The sequence below is a fragment of the Notothenia rossii genome (genome assembly GCF_949606895.1).
Source record: "Notothenia rossii genome assembly, chromosome: 4".
Taxonomy (NCBI): domain Eukaryota; kingdom Metazoa; phylum Chordata; class Actinopteri; order Perciformes; family Nototheniidae; genus Notothenia; species Notothenia rossii.
In genome coordinates this window covers 49,155,649-49,169,750 of record NC_136902.1, presented here as the reverse complement: position 1 = coordinate 49,169,750, position 14,102 = coordinate 49,155,649, and the positions used below count along the sequence as shown (strand labels likewise).

At 42.1% G+C, this 14,102-nt stretch overlaps 1 protein-coding gene across 1 annotated transcript; it reads right to left on the bottom strand.

Moving 5' to 3' along the window:
- Nucleotides 1-384: 384 nt before the first annotated feature.
- Nucleotides 385-13,861, bottom strand: LOC307034716 (uncharacterized protein). Its single transcript, XM_079673594.1, has 7 exons — nucleotides 10,102-13,861; nucleotides 8,379-8,573; nucleotides 5,776-5,938; nucleotides 4,116-4,952; nucleotides 3,787-3,854; nucleotides 3,242-3,285; nucleotides 385-2,358 (listed from the first exon to the last, which is right to left on the bottom strand). Exons 1-7 carry the CDS (start codon nucleotides 10,177-10,179, stop codon nucleotides 2,307-2,309), a joined length of 1,437 nt encoding a protein of 478 aa, XP_079529720.1. The 5' UTR covers nucleotides 10,180-13,861; the 3' UTR covers nucleotides 385-2,306.
- Between the last annotated feature and the right edge of the window lie 241 nt (nucleotides 13,862-14,102).

Here is a 14,102-nt window from a genome sequence, read left to right as displayed (position 1 = left end):
ATAAAACCACAGCATTCGATCTCAGGCAGTAGCCACTTACAATTTTCCGTGAGATCAGGGAGCAGATATAAGATGGAAGTTTCCCTAACATGGCTTTGTATATAAAAATGTACCAGTGACTGAGCCTCCGTACAGTTAGTGAAAGCAAACCAGCCCTTGCATACAGGGTACAGTGATGGGTTAATGCTTTACAGTTTGTCACAAATCTCAGTGCACTGTGATACGCAGCATCTAACTTGACCAGGCAATTGGCAGGTGCATTCATATAGATCAAATCACCATAGTCCAGCACAGGTCAAAAGGTCACAGTGACTAGCCTTTTCCTGGCCTCAAGCAGAGAAACAGGACTTGTTCCTGTAGAAGAAACCTAGCCTAACCCTCAGCTTTTTAAGCAGGTTATTGACATGAAGTTTAGAAATGTGAGACAATCATCAAGCCAGATACCAAGGACTCTGAGAAGACGTGAGCTCCTGATCCCCTTTAATCTCCACTGACAGTCTCTTGTGAAGGCCTTATAACTGTATCACAATGGATATTACTGAGTTTGCATAGAACCAAACGTGTTCACGTGTGAATGTGAACATTAATAGAATATCACCTCCCATCTTCAGAGCAATCCGACTATTATAACATTAGCGTTAAGAAAGCTTAATTAAATATCTGCCACAACATAAGTAACTGGATCAAAGTAACAGTACAGTCCGCGGCATCACATCATAATGTATCATATATCTCCTTATCTGAGTCAGCTGAGCCGTATCTGGCCGTGCAACACTTACAGTGTCACATACTGTATGCAAAAGTATTATTTTAAGCAACACATTACGAAACACTCGAGTCAAATGTAATTAAAGTCAGATCGTGTCTTAGACGGGGCATATCATAAACCTGTTAATGTACGCATTCAAACACTTTTTCTTTTACCAGCTGTGTTCACCTTGCAGGTGCAGCTATGTGGCTTTTATCCTGGATAAAGTGTTTGAGTCATGGATGTTTAAAGTCTTCATATTTGTCTAATTATATAGTTGACTTTTCATTCAGGAAGTATACGCGCTGCGCTGTCAGTACGCTTCTCCATGTTTGTGATTGGTCGAATGCTCCAAATACTACCCCTTTTATGTGAACGCGTACCTAACTAGATAGGACACGGCTGGCTTGAGCGATCCACTTGATAACCCGTGTCGTAGTGCCGTTTAGCGAGAGGGCGTATGTTTTGGATTAGGCCAACCGGCTAACTCAAACATATCCAGGTTAGGTTGAACCAGTTTCGTGGTATACCCCCCAGGTCTTGTCCTGACTGAGCACAGGCACCTGTAGCCTTGGCTACTGTGCTCTCAGTGTTTTGTCTCCCTTTTCCTGCCTATTGGCGTCAGCTGATAGAGGTGTTGGTTTTATCTTGTTATGCACAATGTTGATTCTTCTCTCAGAACTAGCTAAATATGGGTCTGGGGTAGAGATCTTCAGAATTGGTTTGGCATCTTTTGTGTCAATTCGTGGCACACAACATGTCTTGTGAATAAACCATCAGTTTGCCATCAAAGTTCCTGCTCTCCTCGTGTCTCTCTGACTCCTGTTTCCATTGCTTCAGAAGTTTCCATCGCATATGAAAGATTTTTACATGTTTGTAAATTATTTTGGTTTCAGTGTGTGTGTTTCACATGGGTGAACAGTATATTTATATGTTATGGAATGAAATACAATGTCAGATTAGGGGAAAGTTAGGGGAGTGCATGTTAATGTGTCTGGAGGTGGCGTGTTCCAAAAGTGTTTGGGTTTGTCTGCCGTGTGTGGGCTGCGTTCCATTTCAAATTGCCGCCTGTACAATGTATGCACCAGTCTGTGATATGCCGATGTGCAGGCCCGCCCCTCCATACACGCCGATCACACAGACTGCGTCTGCCTCTCGCCCTCATCTTGTGGAGGGAGCCTCATCTGATGCGCAAATGCGGCGCAATTGAGCGCGCCACAGTTTCTGCTGCGAGGCTCCACTAGCTGTAATCGGCTTGGTGTGTCCAGGGTTTACACACCACCCCCCCGTCGATGCTCGTGAGGGCCTCATCACATCACAGCCCTGCCGATGTGATATAATGTATAAGACCTTTTTCCTCATGGGTGTCATTCACAACAGACCAATCATGACAGTTTTAGAGAATGAGTTTGTATGGATACACTTAAAACATATTTGTATTTGTCTTGGCTTCAGCTCACTGATAACATAAGAACACAAATAGGCACAACACTTACATAGATGTTTTTTTTATATGTATTTTATTACTCCAAAGTAGAAAAAAAAAAGTCAGCCATATTTAACTGGAAAAGTTTTCCTTTGGCTCCCAGGAATTTTTCCACTTCGCCCCACTGTAAAACAGAAACAGTCAATCAATCAATCAATCAATGTTTATTTATATAGCCCAATATCACAAATGTTACATTTGTCTCAGTGGACTTCACAGTTTGTACAGAATATCAGTATGACAATACTGACACAGCAAAAAGTATAACCTTTTGGAATATGTAGTTCTACAGTATGTTGACAATGCTATTTCAAATGAGAAGATATACTAAGTCACTCAAAAATATCATGATGAAAGTGCAGTATAATGTATATATTTATATATAACACGTACATCATATATAATACAAGGTACATTTTTTATTTCAAAGTCAATGTTTCATTTGACCAATTCTTTGAATTTGCTGTCTTATCAATGCCCAAACATACAGCACTAAACTTAGACAACTGCCTGCAAGACTGCACACAGAAATAATACTACTTATTACTACTAACTATACTTATAGTATAATTGTTAAGAACAAATGTAACAAGTCAGTAATTACAAAAGAGATCAAATACCATCCAGCCTCACATATCAATCATTTAACCTTTAGTGATATTGATCAATGATAAACTCTATTGTATATTTTAATTTCTATTTCAATGTAGGCTACTTCCCTGCTTATGTGTTACAATCAGACAGCGTTTCTAGGGCGCGATGTCTGAATGACGAAGGGCAGAGAACTTGGATGTCTTACTTTATGGCGCAAACGTCTGATAGAGCCATTGATGACATGGCTCCCCACCCCCATGTGATCAACTAAATTCAATTTACTGCTGAGGAACCCAAAATGTTTAAGTTAGTGATCTCAGGGTTGATGAAGTTGGTTGGTAAGACTACTTTGTGGCCCCTGTTCTGCCAGACCCATCAGCTACACTGAAGGAAACTTCAGATTAGATACATACCATCCAGAGCAAGACTGCCACTGCACCAACACCTCGGTATGGCCCTGAGTAAAGAAACACAGATTTTAGGTAAACTTCATTTTTTTCAAATGTCATACATGTAAATACAAAAAGTCCAGTGAAATCAAATGATAATTTGAAATAATAGTAGGTACGATTAACTCAAACATATGAAGGACTGTAACATAGTCAATAGCATTTTCCCCATCAGTTTAATATTTTGGAATACTATTATTATTTAAAAAAATATTTGTACTGCCAAGAATAGGAATTCACCTACAAAGGATTACAAGAAAAAATGTAATATACAAATAAATGGCTGGACATGATGCATTAATGTGACATGAAGCATTACACAAGTACCTCAACCTTAAATTAATAATAAATTATTGTTACTGTAATTTCAATATTTACATTAGCAGTCATGCTTAAGACTGAAACAGTCCTTTTAAACAAAGTATACGAAAATCCAATAAGATAAGACTTGGTTCCACGGAAACATTATTGTCATTGTTTATTTATTTAAAAATATTTTCTAAACAAACCTCCCTGATTCGTTCCCTCAGTAGTTTTTTGTAGGGGAAAGTGTCTGACCCTTGATGAATGGGACATTCTGCAAGGAATTAAAAGATGGTAATAAGTTGAAGTTCAGCAATAACCTCCTAAACATTGCCTAACATCACATTGTGCTCAATTAAACTGTTCAAAATGGCACTGAGACTTTTGATACTGCAAAGTCTTAAACAAAACAAAAGGTGGTGTATTCTAATTGTACCGATGATTGTTTTCTCTCTCTTTAACTAATTCAATGTGCAAAATCAAACACAGTTTCAGTCGATGTAAATAAGATAATTACTAATTAACCCGCACATACCATTAATTGCCACTTTATTCCTCGTTGGTCTTCTTTTCTGTGAGGAAGACACTGAGGAGAGAGCAGGAGTCAGCCCGGAGGAGAGAGCAGGAGTCGGGCCGGAGGAGAGAGCAGGAGTCGGGCCGGAGGAGAGAGCAGGAGTCAGGCCGGAGGAGAGAGCAGGAGTCAGGCCGGAGGAGAGAGCAGGAGTCAGGCCGGAGGAGAGAGCAGGAGTCAGGCCGGAGGAGAGAGCAGGAGTCAGCCCGGAGGAGAGAGCAGGAGTCAGCCCGGAGGAGAGAGCAGGAGTCAGCCCGGAGGAGAGAGCAGGAGTCAGGCCGGAGGAGAGAGCAGGAGTCAGGCCGGAGGAGAGAGCAGGAGTCAGGCCGGAGGAGAGAGCAGGAGTCAGCCCGGAGGAGAGAGCAGGAGTCAGCCCGGAGGAGAGAGCAGGAGTCAGCCCGGAGGAGAGAGCAGGAGTCAGCCCGGAGGAGAGAGCAGGAGTCAGGCCGGAGGAGAGAGCAGGAGTCAGCCCGGAGGAGAGAGCAGGAGTCAGCCCGGAGGAGAGAGCAGGAGTCAGCCCGGAGGAGAGAGCAGGAGTCAGGCCGGAGGAGAGAGCAGGAGTCAGGCCGGAGGAGAGAGCAGGAGTCAGGCCGGAGGAGAGAGCAGGAGTCAGGCCGGAGGAGAGAGCAGGAGTCAGCTCGGAGGAGAGAGCAGGAGTCAGGCCGGAGGACACAGGAGTGAGGAAGAGAGTGAACTCAGTGTCAGTCTCGGTGGTAAGAGGTACAGACAAGTCTGATCCTGGGTCTGCGGCCATTTCTGCCTGTGTGGTACAAGGGCCCTCAGGTTCAACTGCCAAAGTCACTATTGAGAAGAAAAAAAAGTAGACGCATGGTGAATAAATGACCAAGTATAATCCGCCATATACATTTATAATCTGAGTAATTACAGCTAAAAATGAAACAGCGGAACATCAGTGATTCTGTGTTACAATGGCGTTTGTTAGCAACCAGGAAATGACACCAGTAAGGACAAACAGATGAGAATGCTGCGTGGGGTCTGGGTGCCGTGTTGGCGGGACGTTGGGGGGCTCGCTGCTCCGCCCTTTGAGGCTCGAGGAGCGGACAGTGTGAGCTGGATTACTGGTGTTGTTTCCTGGTTGCTGCGTGGGGTCTGCGAGACAGCGAGGAACTCAGCCTGAGCGCACACACACACACACACTCACATCCAGGCTGTGAGTGTGAGTGCGTGTGTGCGTGAGGAGATCCACGGAGCCTCGGCTGAGAAAAGATAAGGCTGAGTGAGTGTGTGTGAGCCGGTACGTCACTATGCCCGTTACGTCACTATACTCAGGAAGATTTTTTTTTGAAAAAGAGCAGCATAGACAGGTATTTTCTGTGTTAGAGTTTTACTCGCTACAGGGTGTACTTTGAGGGTTTGTGACTCTGCAGACCGTTTACATGCAGGAAAAGCTTCATAACACACAAGGGGACGGGTAATAACCAGAAAAGCATGACATGGGCCCTTTAATTGACAAAACAAGACATAACGACATATTTTTACTACTTGGTAAACAGTGATTCACATTTTTTTTTTACATTTAAAACCAGATAACTGAGCAACTAATTTACAAAAAATGTTAACAGATACATTGCTGAAATATAGCATGCAGATTTGTATACTTTACCATTAATAAGGCTTTCGTAAATCCTCTTTATGGTAACAAGTGCATTGTTACCATCTTCTGTCTCGATTTGCCATGGACAGATGCAATCGGCCGCAAAACCATTTGTGCCTCTCTTGGCAAGAAGGAGGATGGGACGCCGATCTAACATTTTCCATTTGTGGAGCTGGAACACAATGGACACAAAAAAACAAGAAATATTATGTACACAACAGCTCTAAACATCATCACACACCTAAAGCCATTATAACTCCATTTATTTTGCATAAGTGAAAAATGCACTGATGTGATACGTGTGCACATTGAGGAAGGCACCCCACAATTAACCAGGTGTGATTTTAGACCCCTTTTAGGTGAGCCCCTAAAAAAGAACTGTAAAAAAAAAAGAAGTTTATCGAGCTCGGGTTCACTTTGAGTTTTTTTTACATGGGCATAGTTCTTTTTATATGGGTTAGGGATGCCAGCGATTATTCTATTTTTCGAATATTCTTTAAAGTCTCCATAATCGAAAATTATTTTTAAAATTCGATTTTATTTATATATATTTGTATTATTATTTATGTTTTTCTTTTTTTTCCTGGCTTAGTTTCAATTCGGCGGCGAATAATCGATTAATATTCGCCAGGGCTGTCCGATTTTGATCATGGTCAGTTTCTGGCATCCCTGATATGGGTCCATTTAACTCTCACATTCAGATATCTGAATAAGCTACATTTAGCTTTGAAACATGTCAGCAAGCTATAACCTATATCATTTCAGGTTCAAAGTTCTGCATTAACAGCACTTCAGATGTAAAGCTGGTGTTACAGGGGAATTTTGAAATGACTGTTCGAACACGGCTCAAAGTCAGAGACTCTGGTAAGCTTAATGAAAGTGCTTTTAAGGGCCTCTTTATTAATACTAACTCTTTCCAGGTCTTGATTGTCTTTCAAGCACTATATTAATATGGGCTGGTTTTGATTCTGTGACATTCTTGGTTTTACCATTTATTCAAAAATGTATATGATATTTCATTTATTTTACTTTTGGAAACCATAGTCATATAATTATGTGTTTTCCATACTATGAAGTTCCAAAATAAAATATAAAACACCAAAATGCAGGTTTTTTTGTAAGATATAATTAGCAAAACATGTACATTGAAGCTCTGATTCTAGGAATTACCACTGGCCTGAACTATGTTACTTCTGGTTAAGAAATAATGTTTTACTAAAACTGGGTACCTGCAAGTACAAACACTATCTAACATCAGTTCGAAAAAATGTGTTATGCCTTTACAGATTTAAATACAACGGTGACAACAATTTTGCTTAACACATTACATGAAGTGCATTAGGCATGGGCGGTATAATTTTTTTCATACCGTCATACCTTGCTGACATCATACCGTGGTATACGGTATATGACGGTATCAGTCCCAATTTAAGGGGTAATTTCTCCCCAAAACATTTTTTTTACTCACTATATCAACAGCCCCACCAAATATATTTTCCACCAGCCGCCACTGACGGTATGACTTGGGTCGACTTGAGTGAGGTGGCGTTCGGCGGCAAATAGATGTTTCGAACGGTATATTATATGTTCGCTGTAAAATGCAGCCCGAGCCGGTAGACGCTCGCAAAGTGCCGCGACGTGCGCGCAAGTGCAAAACAAGGGCTGCATACATGACACATTGTGCAAATGGCACATTTTGAGATCGAATACAGGACGCGTTTGTAGATGTCCGACGTTGTTTCCATAGTGAGCTAAGTTAACAATATATCATCATACATAAACATTTTCCGGGAGTAAATACTTGACTTATTGAATAAAGTTTGCTATATTCACTAACTAGTTTGGCAATATTATTCCGTGCATGTGTTAAAAACCTTATTTCCATTTGATTCATTGGATTACTCGCGTGAATGTTTAGCACGTAAATGCTTTCGTTTTTAAAACCGTCCGACCTCGACTACAAAACCATCAACCAGTTGCATAGGATTAAAAAATGTCAACACTCACTCACCCCGTCTTAAACATTCCCAAAGAAGTGCCTCTGTCTCTCGTTGTGCTGGATGAAGTCACTGGCGACGAGTAAACCCAAAATAGTCCCAAACAGGCGCAGAGGCAGTTTTCTTTTTTACTAGTTGTCCGAGTTCGGGGCCGGCAAATGCTGCCGCCATCTTGCTCAGCTCAGCTCTGTGCTGAGCTCTGAGAGCGGGAAAGACGGACTGCCCTCCCCTGCCCTCTGCTGGCGCGTGCTGTGCATTACAATCAATGTCGTCCCTGTCAAAACTCTGTGTCAGTGTAATAGAATGAAACGCATCTGTGATTTGGCGCACAGTCTGTGAAGTCACGGTATTGAAAATCATACCGACGGTATTTCGAAATACCCTGGTATACCGTAATACCGCCCAAGCCTAAAGTGCAGTAATCGTGCACTAGTCTGTACTTCTCACATAAACTTAATTAAGAAATTAGGATTATTTTTAAAAAGTAAATGAGGGCGACTGTTGGAAAGTATAAATCAATTAAGTAATTTAACTATTTGTATAAAAAGATTAAGATCAGGGATTATTTACACACTTTTTTATGATAACTGACATCTGCAAGAGAAAAAAGCTTACCAGTAAATGTGTCGAGTCATACACTTTGTTGACACTGTGGTTTTTCTTTTGCGTGGCCTTCCACTCCTGTGCAACCTTTTCTTTTTGCTTGGAGAGTTTCTCTTTGTAGGGTTGGATGGCACCACATTGTTTGCATTTTTTACTTGCTACTCCTATGCTTTGCCTGCATGTCTGGCACACTTTTTGAGTAGGCATCTGTAACAGAAACACATATAATGTCAGGGAATACCAAAAATAAGAATACTATACTACAAATGTTTACAGGATTCATGTATTTTATTATATCGTGAGAAATCTTGTTAAAACAATGAACTCATGTTTTTTTTATCTTTTAGATAGGATGAACAAAAATCACAAGAGTAAGGAAAACAATGTTATACAGAGTCAGTCACATGTTTAAAGTGACTGTTATGGACAACCCTAATCTGTCAATATCTGGTTGATCCAAAAGTTGATGCTCCATCATCACAGAAAATAATACTAAAATCATCATTACCAGGGGTGTATTGCTAATTCTATAAGTTCTGCATGTGTGCAGGCGCAGTTGTGGCTCGTTTTGAAGCTTATGTAACTACTGTCAATTAACACTCCAGCCAGAATCAGCAAAGAATGGTCATTTATTAAGTCTGCATTATTGAATAAATGTGTGATTCTTACATTAAATGCTGCACACAGCTGCGTGATAGTTAAGTGATCAGTGAAGGACCTTTATAAACTAACTCCCTCCTGCTGGCTGAGGTACAAAGGTTACTATATAAAAAGTGTGCACATTTATTTAGTATCCTATCCATGTGAATATGTTTTAAGTGGGGGTGGACTTCATGTCCTCTAGGGGGGTCCGGAGGCCCCCGGGAAGTTAAATGCATCAATCTTGTGCACTTTGAGGGCAAAATTAACTAAATCTATGGATACATCTGTCAACACCCATATGAAACTTAACTGTATACATTTCAATAATAAAAAAAAAAGATAAGAATAATACTTTTTTTAAATGTATCTTTGTGCATATTTAACTATTTACTGTTTTTTTTTTTTATGCATTTGTTGTATGTCCAATAGTATGAATTGTAAACATTTCATCGATGTTTTAGATTCATTCGATTTTTTTTAGGGTGATGTGTGACGTTGAACCTGCGACCTGCAACCTGTGACCTATGAACCTGTATTTGTATACTACCAAAGGAGCTATTGAACCTAAGAACTTGAATTTCCGACTCCTATTGTGGAACATTACAATAATATAAAAGTGTGCCTTGGAAATATGTGTTTCCATATATGGTGACCAAACTGTTTCAGACCCACTGAGATAACTTAGACTAAAGTTAACTGTGTAAACATTACATTAGGTACATTAGCCTCTTAGCCTATCCGTTATCATAGCTAGCTAGCACCAGATGCTAACAACCATCCCCGTTTTAGGTGCCGGAGCGGTGTTCCGGCAGTATTACACCCCTGGTCACTCTTCACTTAATAGATAAATAGTATTTAATATAGTTATAAAGAATGTGACGTGTGATAACATTTGGATCAACCGCATGAACCGATGGATCACATAACTTCCATGCTCACGTTAACGTTAGCTGATTCTACTTTTGGCTAATTTAGCTTTGCTATCATTATTCCTAGGTAAACATAGTAATCTTTGTCACTATGCTAGACGACAAAATAAAACAACATAATACATATCCCAAAATGAATATATTTTTGATATCTGACTACTCACGTTTATTAGCTTGTCTGGGAAATAAATGGATGTTGTCAGTGATGCAGTAACGACTCCAAAACCCCGGTGAGTTAGCATTTTACCACTTCCGGTTCCCTCGCCTCAGAACCAATGAGATTTCTCCATAGGATTTGGGAAAATAGCTTGAAATAAGGTCTGTGGTCGACACAAATTTAAGAGACGGATCACGTTTTGTTCTACGACAGACAGCCGTGATTTTTGAAGAGTGTACGTGTCTGAAAAACGATGGTTTTTAACAGAAGTTGTCGAGGACGTTGTACGTCATTACGCCGCCTCCCGTTGATTTAAAACGCGTTGATTGAAAACGCTGCTCTGGGTCGTATTAATGGGTCGGAAAACAAGGAAAACAATCGACCTATTTGGTCGTATTAGTTGGAGGACTTGTTGCAGCTCCGCCTAAAAGAGGTGGTCTCGAGTCGCTCGTAAGTAAACTCCAGAGCGGTCATTGCTGGTGTGACGTAGTCCGCATCAAAACATGGGAAACAAACTATTTGCGCGTCATCGCTTGTTTTGCTATCTATGCTGTGCAACATCCAGTAACCTATAGGGTCATGCATTCATTCTGGTGACTGCTTACCTCACTGGTCCCCTGTGTACAGAGAAAGGCAGTGGTACAATCTCATCAGAGCCACCTGTCATCGGTGAAACCTCCTCACTGCATAAAGTCTCATTTTATGTGTTATGTTCTTAATACACGTCGTCTGATTTATAATCCATGCGCTGGCCGCAGAGTCTGTTGATACTCTCCAGATTAACAGCAGTATGAGAATAACTGCCAATGCGCTATGATGCAGGCTACTGTAGAAATTGCGGGATCTGCATTTTATCCGCTTAATTAATGTCCTGCATTGTCGAAAGCATCTCCGTACATGACTTTATTTTACAGTTCATAGTCCGTTTGAGGTTGTCTGGGTGATGCAAACCCAACCTTCTGCAGATGAAACGATGTAATACACTTGCGTCTGGTGTAAAGACGCGGACTATTCGTCATGAATGCAATCTTAGAGATGGTCATTGCTCGGATCTTGGTCCTTAGCCCCTCTGCGACGATTGGAATGTTATGTTCATTCTTTTTTAATGACCTTGGGGTGTCTTCAGATCCTCTCTAGTTACTTACAGATGCTGCGCCTTCTGCTGGTTCGGGGGATTTCACAATGAGTGGTTTGCCCCACCAGCTTGCCATACCCTTCGTTCAACCAAATGACTCTGGATCTACACGTCAAGCCCCTCAAGGAGTTCCCATATTCTGCCTCCAACCAAGAGTATGATTCAAAGCATACAATTCAGCTTGGTACTTTATCTTCTTCTGTCCCAACCTCCTCTGTGTACTTATGCAATAGATATAATAGTTGTTCATGCATTAATTGTATTTTCTTCAAATCCTGCATCTTCCAGTGCTAAGTATAAAGCCAAGCTAGAGTTCATTCATTTGCTCCTCAAGGGCCAAGGCACGTCCTCCACGCAATGATAAGACTGCCTCTTAACTTTGCACCTGTGCAAAGGTTAAGGTATAAGTTCAGGCAAAGGGGTTTCACTATACATTGATAAACGTCAGATGCAGTTGTTACAGCTTTCTATGGGTTTCTCAGGTGGCGAATATACACAGACCTCTCACCTTTTAATCCTCAGCATAATCTCGCCCTCACTGAATTAACTTTGTGGATCAAATATACACATTGTTTTGAAACATTCAATGTCTGACAGTTCTGTTTGGGGAGTCACGGAACCCGGAATAATCATTGCTAAAACTAACACTGTTTCTTTATCCTTTATCTTCCATGCTGAACTTCTCGCACCATTGCCATCCGACACATGGGTCGGCACCCATGTTTATTCGATGGCGGCAAACCCAACGACGAGGGTTCTCCTTCAAGCTGCGTGATCTCTGCCTAAGCTGCGACCTGCCCCCAGATCGCTATTCCCACTGTTTAAGAATCGGCACAGCCACAACCGCAGCTCTCCGCCTACCTCAACCCTGAGTATCCTGGGCTGTTGGTCATCTTCTGCCCACCAGCGGTATATCATGCTTCACAGGAATGAGATCCCTTCAGCACAAACAACCATGAACTCTTGCATTACTCGATGAATGAGTAAACCTTCAAAGATGTATATCTGTTGGATTCTGTTATTGCACACCAGGTGGTTGCTGGGTTAGATTATATTTATTTCATTATAGTATATTCCCCTCATAGCTGCATGTGCTGGGGGGGGGGATGGCTTTTCGGGGCGTTCCCGGGCCTTCACATAGCAGTTTCATCATGTAGCTTATATTGGTAGTATATTCCCCCTTAAAGCCGCTGTGCTGGGGGGGGGATGGCTTTTCAGGGGCTGTACCCGGGCCTTCACAAAGCAGTCATTAGGTAGTATATTCCCCTTAAAGCCGCCGGGCTTAAGGGGGATGGCTTTCGGGGCGTTCCCGGGCCTTCACATAGCAGTCACTAGGTAGTATATTCCCCTTAAAGCCGCTGTGCTTAAGCGGGATGGCTTTCGGGGCGTTCCCGGGCCTTCACATAGCAGTCACTAGGTAGTATATTCCCCTTAAAGCCGCTGTGCTTAAGCGGGATGGCTTTTCGGGGCGTTCCCGGGCCTACACATAGCAGTTTCATTAGGTAGCATATATAGGTAGTATATTCTCCTCAAAGCCGCTGTGCTGGGGGGGAATGGCTCTTCAGGGGCTGTTCCTGGGCCTTCACATAGCAGTCATTAGGTAGTATATTCCCATTAAAGCCGCTGGGCTTAAGGGGGATGGCTTTCTGGGTGTTCCCGGGCCTTCACATAGCAGTCTCGCTAGGTAATATATTCCCCTTAAAGCCTGTGCTTAGGGGGAATGGCCACATGGCAGTTCGCCAGGCACTCTACTTATCATATTTACATCACCAGCGTTAGGCTCGGGCTACGCAGTTTGGGGGATAGTATCTAATCTCCACGCAGTTTTGGGGGTTAGTTATTTGATCATCACTCATCGTGCTATGTATATCTATGGAGTGATGATGCCCGAGCCTAGTCGCCAAACTCAACTATATGCTGCTTCTAATAAACATGTTAAAGAAACACGTGAGTTGTCTGACTGAAATGGGGCGAAGCCTGCGAGCTAGTTCAGGCAGTCAACTCGAGCACTTATGCTGCATTCATTCATAACACCCCTTGCCACTCTGAAACCAATCAAACAGAGTCTCCTTAATATTTCACTCTATTTAACCTGCCAGTTCTCTCTCCATGCATTGCTTGCTGCTGCTATTGCCGCAGCTACCTTTACGTCGCTGCTGCTTGCCTGCCCCACCACCACCCCAGCTTCCACCTGTAGGCTCGGGGTTAGTTATTTGATCATCACTCATCGTGCTATGTATATCTATGGAGTGATGATGCCCGAGCCTAGTCGTCAAACTCAACTATATGCTGCTTCTAATAAACATGTTAAAGAAACACGTGAGTTGTCTGACTGAAATGGGGCGAAGCCTGCGAGCTAGTTCAGGCAGTCAACTCGAGCACTTATGCTGCATTCATTCATAACGCCCTTTGCCACTCTGAAACCAATCAAACAGAGTCTCCTTAATATGTCACTCTATTTAACCTGCCAGTTCTCTCTCCATGCATTGCTTGCTGCTGCTATTGCCGCAGGTACCTTTACGTCGCTGCTGCTTGCCTGCCCCACCACCACCCCAGCTTCCACCTGTAGGCTCGGGGTTAGTTATTTGATCATCACTCATCGTGCTATGTAAATCTATGGAGTGATGATGCCCGAGCCTAGTCGCCAAACTCAACTATATTCTGCTTCTAATAAAAATGTTAAAGAAACACGTGAGTTGTCTGACTGAATTAGAGATGTGGGTAAGGAGGAATAGAGATAGGGTTTTATTTTCGGACATTCTGTGAGTTTACTGATACACCGGGGACACATATTTATATATAAAAAACATAAAAAAGTGCATTTTGCATGACAGGGGACCTTTAAGGTAAGGTAGTACACATGCAGTTATATA

Excerpts from the sequence above, each read along its gene's own strand:
- LOC307034716 (XM_079673594.1), bottom strand. The coding sequence starts at position 10,179 with ATGCTAACTCACCGGGGTTTTGGAGTCGTTACTGCATCACTGACAACA. Across the intron at positions 5,939-8,378 it reads ATGACTCGACACATTTACTG|CTCCACAAATGGAAAATGTT; the intron begins GTAAGCTTTTTT and ends ATTGTGTTCCAG. Across the intron at positions 3,286-3,786 it reads TGAGGGAACGAATCAGGGAG|GGCCATACCGAGGTGTTGGT; the intron begins GTTTGTTTAGAA and ends TTCTTTACTCAG.